Genomic DNA, 6,950 nt, shown 5'->3' on the forward strand with positions numbered 1-6,950 from the left:
AAAAAGAAAAACGAAAGGCGAAAAGAGCTTTGTAGAACCTTCATATTAAGAAGGCAGCAAAGGAGTCAGATAGGAAATCACTGGAAATTTTGAAAGGAAGTGAAGAAATGCAGTCAGGGAAAGAGAAGATGAATAACCCTCAAACCTATAAAGAGAAGAGTGAGACCTGGGCTGGGAGGAAAACTTGAATTCAACAAAAAGAAGACTCTAGGTAAGTTTCTGGGGATCAGATTTGGAAATGATGAGAGCAGAAACCAAAGTAAAACAGTTTAGATGGAGTGATTGGATTGGTAGGAAACTCAACAGACGGGGTTGCATACTCAGGGAGGTTGTCCGTGAAAAGAAGATAAGAGATGGGATGGTTACTAGTGAGGGGACGAGCACATGCAAAGGTTCGTAAAGAGGTGAGTTAGGTTAAAGATGTTGAAAAGAAGGAAATAATTCTGATTAAGGTCTGTTGTTGCTGGGTGCTGCAGAGTTGATTCCAACTCCTGACGACCCCATGTGACAGAGTAGAACTGCCCGTAGGATTGTCTTAGCTGTCATCTTTATGGAAGCAGACTGTCAGGTCCACTGGGTTGATTCGAAGCACCAATCTTTCGGTTAGCAGGAGAATGCTTAACCATTGTGGCACCAGGGCTTCTTGATGAAGGTCTAAAGCAGCAAAAAAGAGAGAGCAAAAGCTTTAGGCTGCGAAAGATGAGGTGATGCCAGTCCACGAGAGAGATTCAAAAAAACCCAAAATCGTTGCCATCAAGTCTGACTCAGAGCAACCCCCACTGGGTTTACAAGTCTGTAGGAGCTCTGGTAGCATAGTGGCTAAAAGCACTTGACTGCTAACCAGAAGGCTGGTGGTTCAAACCCACCAACCACTCCTCCGAAGGAAGGTTGGGCAATCCTACTTCCGTAGTGATACTGCCTCGGAAACCCAAGGAGGGGTCGCTATGAGTCGGGGCCGACTCGACGGCACATAACAACAACAACAACAACAAATCTTTACAGAAGTAAAAAATCATTTTCCTTCTGTGGAGCAGCTGGTAGGTTTAAACTGACAACCTTTTGGTTAGCAGTCAAATGCCTCAGGTGCCAAGCCACCAGAGCTCCTTATGAGGGAGATTACAGACCTACATTTCAGCAGTTGTGTTAAATTTGCTGGATGGTAGGTAAAGTGGGTAGGCGCTCTGGTGGCATAGTGCCTAAGGCATTTGACTGCTAACCAAAAGGCTGGTGGTTCAAATCCACCAACCACTCCTCAGAAGGGAGACTGGGCAATCTACTTCTGTAGGGATACTGCCTTGGAAACCCAAGGATGGGTCCCTATGAGTTGGATCTGACTTGACAGCAATGAGTTTGTTTTTTGGTTTTGGTTGTGAAAGTGGAGTCTTTGGGAGTAGGGATATAGGAGTTGAGTTAGAATCTTTAGGATTAGAAGTCACAGTTATCTAAAAATGTAGCTATTTAGTTAAATATGTGGGAGGTTTTCAAACAATCATAAATTCTTTAGATATAGAAATGTAATATTCCTAAAAGTACTCAGCTTAGTTCTTTTGGAGTTTTTTTCTTCAATGGCCAAAAAAATATGCTACTGTACATATTATTCAGCACTTGAAGCTAACTCCTGGCTTTCATATTACTGGACCTAGAATATTACCTATCTTCAAGTGTTACAAGTGACATTCTGAATGCATAATTTCATCAAAGTAATAGCAGAACTGTGTCATTTTTTCCTCAGCTTGACTTTAAGAAACTTTTTTTTTCCATTTATAAATAAGGCACTGATACTTGCTTCAAAGTCTGTGATTTAGCCATGACCAATTTTATTGAAAATTGTCAAAAACTGTTACCAATTTCACTATAAAAACAGAACAAAAGAGCGTGGTAGCTGTGCCTTATTTCGTAATTCTGAGACACTTTCCATATTGTAATGTGTCTAAAATCTGGTGTGACTTAAATGATGGCTTATTATAATTTACGCACCAGGCTTTTCTTTTCTTTCTTAGTTTACATAAAATATCGGCACATCTTACAATTATGGGGGTCTTAAATTCAGTGAGATATTTTAAACTCAAGGAGAAGAATTCCCAGATCGTGAGATCATGTGCTAGCTCAGGAGGATGGATAGTGAATGCAGCCCAGGCTGGCACAGTAGAAGGGGCGTCGAAATGAAAAGAAGCTAGGCCTGGAATCGCCATTTTTATATCTTTGGGCCAGAAATTTAATTCCTCACACTCAGTTGTCTGGTCATTAAGAAGTGATAATAATATTTTCCCTGTCTTATTTTGAGATTCTTATAGCAAATATATATAAGAGCATTTGTAAACTAAAAATCTTCATATAAATCATTAGTATTTATGAAGCTATTGACTGATACAGTAGAGAGAAATCACAGGTTATAAAAAAAAAAAAGGGGGTGTAGGGCTCTCAAGAATATAATGGAACATGATTCCAGCACAAAATTATATTGAAGAAAGAGTAGCATAACTTACGTACATTCTTCTAACGTAACAACACAACAAATTATTTTATGAAATAAGTTCCATACCTTTTAGAATAATCAAATATGCCCAGGAAACATATCTTGTGTAGCACTTTTATAGATCTAGTTGATTTTGTCAATATCAACTGTTGTAGCACTTAATCACTGAAAAGAGAGACTGGGTTAGTTCAGTGTATTGAGTACCTCACATCCTGATCTTTCAAACAAATGAGAAATTTTACTGAATATTACTTGATGCTGCCTTTACCTTTCTGTAAGTTATATTTCTATTTCTCTTTGGAAATATACATGTTTTTAATTACCTTACTTAAAAACAAAAAAAAAATAAAAACTATTTAAATGAAGATAGCTAACATTTAATTGAAAAAGCTTGGACTCACTTGGCATATTATGATTTATCTTTTTTCAGGGAATGAAATCAGTCAGGTTGAAGGTCTTGACAATTTGGTAGTCCTTCAGGAGTTGGTAGTGGACCATAACCGCATCAGAGCATTTAATGACAGTGCCTTTGCTAAACCAAGCTCTCTGCTGGCACTTCACCTGGAGGAAAACAGACTTCGAGAGCTGGGCAAATTACAACATTTGCTAAAACTAGAGAAACTCTTCTTAGGATATAACAAAATCCAGGTAACATTATTTTATTTCCTTATTGTGAGATTTACAAGCCTTAATTCCTCTGAGTTCTTAACAGAAAGCTTCCAAGCACACCATTGAAAATTTTGCTAGTGTGTTATTTATCATTTATATAACATGCATATTTTGTTGTTGTTGTTGTTATGTGCCATCGAGTCAGCCCTGACTAGTAGCGACCCCTCCTTGTGTTTCCAAGGTGGAAGCAGATTGCCTAACCTTCCTTCCGAAGAGTGGCTGGTGGGTTTGAACTGCCAGCATTCTGGTTAGCAGTCAAGTGCCTTAGGCACTATGCTACCAGAGCATATTTTAGGGCATATAAACACTCTGTGATACAGAGATGTCCACTCTACTTTTAGACTTACATACCTGACCAACCCATATACACACCCGCACTAATAAAGGTGAGCTCTCAATGTTCTAAGGCTCTTCTCAGCAGTCCTTTCTAAGAGATCTCAACTGTTCCTGATGGCATTTGTTACAAACTGTTCCTGCATCTCAATTCCAGACTTTGAACTTGGCATGGTACTTAGTCTACCTGGCATTTGAATCAATTCCTGCTAATGGACTTTGATTTGGCTTTATTATTCAATCTCTCCCCACTCAAGGACTCCTTAGATAGGATCCTGCTCTAATTTTACCTGCTCAGCATTCAATGAGAATTCAATTCCTAGGCCACTGCCCCAACTGAACCAGTCCAAACTCGCTCCTGAAGGAGAGATAAGAGATACAGGCATAACCTTATTTTAAAAAAATAAAAAAACTCACTGCCCTTGAGTTGACTCCAACTAATAGCGACCCCTCATTGGGTTTCTGAGGCAGTATCTCTATGGAAGTAGATAGCCCAGTATTCCTCCCGAGGAGTGGCTGGTGGGTTTGAACTGCCAGCCTTCTGGTTAGCAGTCAAAGTGCCTTAGGCACTATGCCACCAGAACTCCTATACAGACTAAGAATTCTCTCAGTTTGGATGATGATCTATTAGCCCTCCATTTACCACTTTTACTACATCTGCCCAAACCTGTAAGATAGCCTTAAAGACAGATTGAACTGTGGACTGTCCCCCAAGGGCAAGGATCAAGTCTGTCTTATCTGCATTTGTATCTTTAGCATATAACATAGTGCCTGTACATAAAGTATACTCAATAAATAGTTGTTTGTGGCTCTACTTCAGGAAGCCTTTTCTGGGATGATAAGAAAAACCCTGTCCAATGATAGAAGGAAGTCATGTGAGGTGCCCCTTTCCGCATGACAATTAGGAATGCACATACATATAAAAATGGTATACATCTAATTTATCCAGGTTCAAACAACACCTCATCTGAGAAAAGCCTGTGAAAACTGGCAATACTTCTTCCAAAGTTTTATCCAAAAGAAATATAATACAGGAAAATTGTTATCCTGTGAGAAATCTTTCCAGTGATGGCAGCAGAGGTAACAAACATACTGTCAAATAAGCCTGACATGACTCAGAGCTCATTTGAAGGACTCATAGGGTCTGGGATATTCCATTGGCTTCTCAGGTCCTTCCTTCCCATATAACGGGGTTTCATTACTAAAATGAGGAATCACCTTAGCTGAACCTGTTGGCTAATTTTTGTCAGAAGTAGCATTTTAGAAGTAATCTTGCAAAAATAAAAATGTGTTTACAAACTTTTACCAATGTTACCAAAAAGAAACAAACAAACAAACAAACCTCACATAGTGACCCCTCCTTGGGTTTCCACGGCGGTATCTCTGTGGAACTAGATTGCCGAGTCTTCCTTAGGAGGAGTGGCTGGTGGGTTTGAACCACCAGCCTTCTGGTTAGCAGTCAAATGCCTTAGGCACTACATCACCAGAGCTCCTACACCAATGTTAAGTGGCTAATCATAAATAATACCATCCAACAAAGAATGCAAATAATTCAGCTATTTAAGAGTTGTTTTTCAGGTAAGGAACTGCCAGCAAGTATGTTAGGGTGCACTCCACTAACAGTATCACCTGCTCCTTCATGGTTAAGATTGTGTTTAAGGTGGACCTTTGAAATTGTTTCAAACTGGATTCAACTTTTTCACACTTCTGGGTCAATACTTTGGGAAATTAACCAAATACAATCTGAGCCCTAGAACAGATCATAACTTTTCTGAGAAAATTTGGTCCTTTCTTGCAAGTACTACTATAAAGCCCATTTCCATGTTAGAATGTCATCTTTGTCAATAATGTATTTGGAATCTACAGCACACAGGTCTGTCATTTATCAACAGTACAGAATGTTGTCATACAAGCTCACTTCAGAGAACTTAACTGTGAGATAAATACAATCCAGCACTTACATAAAATTACTTCAAATTGTCTGTACTGGAAGATACTGAAACTAAACAAACTATGATTTATTGATTAAATTAACTTTTGAATAGGATATGGCAGAACTGGAAAAACTTGATGTCATCTCTTCTCTCAGAGAGCTTACAGTTTATGGTAATCCAGTGAGTATGTTACCATTCTAATTTATTAGTCAGTATTTAGTCAGTGTATTGATTATATATAATTTAATTTTATATGTTATGAGAAAGGTATTTAATGCATATCCATATGCATAGCCAGTTATCCCAGTTCAATTTATTGATTAGTGTCTTCTTCCAACTGGTTACAGATAAGAAGGTCTATTTCAGGGTTCTATATTGTTGTATTCATTGGCCTATTTGTCTGTTTCTGTATCAGTATTACACTGTTTTAATTACCAAAGTTTTATGTTAAATCTGGATGTTTGGTAGGATAAAACTTATTGTCACAGTCAATTCTGACTCCTAGCAACCCTATAAAACCAAACCAAACCCTCTGCCATAGAGTCAATTCTGACTCATCATGACCCTCATTGGGGTTCCAAGGCTAAAAATCTTTACAGAAGCAGACTGCCTCCTCTTTCTTTCACAGAGGGGCTGGTGGGTTTGAACCACAGATGTTTCAGGTAGCAGCCAAATGCCTTAAGCCCTGCACCACCAGAGCTCCTTAGCGACCCTACAGGTCAGAGTAAAACTGGCCCATAGGGTTTCCAAGGCTACTGTCTTGACAAGCTAACTGCCACGTCTTTCTCCTGAGGGCAGCTGGTGGGTTTGAACTTCCAGCATTTTGATTAGCAGCCAAGCGCTTCACCACTGCACCACTGAGGCTCCTCCTTGGTAAAGTAAGCTCCTAGATTCTTCTTCCCCCTTTTCTCTCTCCTTCTCTTCCTCCTTTTTCTCTTTCTCTTTATCATTGCCTTGGCTATTCTTGGCCCTTTACACTTTCTTATGAGTTTTAAGAAGAGCTTCTCAAGTTTCATAAGTATCTTGTTGATATTTTCACTGGGATTGCATTTAATTTATTAACTAATTTTGTGAGAAATTTGCCACCTTTCCTGTTTGAGTTCTTTGAAGGGATCCAGTAAATAGCATTTCTGTTATCCTAGTATCTGGACAGATTGAGAAATATGACAGTGACAAAGGAGGAGGGGAAAGCTAAATGGGTCTGCTAATAAACCCAGAAATAGGCCATCCAACCCATGACAGGAAATACTAAATTGGGACCTTCTATATGGGAGGAGAGCTTCTGAAAGAACAAAACGCATTCTTTCAGCAATAAGTGCATTCCAAAGAGGAAAGGGAAGAGCCAAACATGCCAGTTTAATCTTCCCTGATTTACCAGTTATGTCTCTACACTAAGTTACAAAGTACTATTTTAGCAGTATCCTACAAGTTTTGATAAGTATTTTTATTGTTCTTTATTTCTTAAAATCTTCCACTTTCCCAAGGATTCCTTCTTAAACTCATGAATTACTGAGATGTGTGTGTGCATTAATTTCAAA

At 38.9% G+C, this 6,950-nt stretch overlaps 1 protein-coding gene across 1 annotated transcript in view; it reads left to right on the forward strand.

Moving 5' to 3' along the window:
- LRRC9 (leucine rich repeat containing 9) overlaps positions 1 to 6,950 on the forward strand; it is a 161,127-nt gene that overhangs the window by 140,051 nt on the left and 14,126 nt on the right. Inside the window, exons 27-28 of the mRNA XM_042782087.1 lie at positions 2,907 to 3,124; positions 5,524 to 5,592. Coding sequence (XP_042638021.1) covers positions 2,907 to 3,124; positions 5,524 to 5,592 — 287 coding nt within the window. The remainder of the gene's footprint in view (positions 1 to 2,906; positions 3,125 to 5,523; positions 5,593 to 6,950) is intronic.

Source organism: Orycteropus afer, unplaced genomic scaffold (assembly GCF_000298275.1).
Source record: "Orycteropus afer afer isolate SDZICR_OR568_19922 unplaced genomic scaffold, OryAfe1.0 scaffold00237, whole genome shotgun sequence".
Classification (NCBI taxonomy): Eukaryota; Metazoa; Chordata; class Mammalia; order Tubulidentata; family Orycteropodidae; genus Orycteropus; species Orycteropus afer.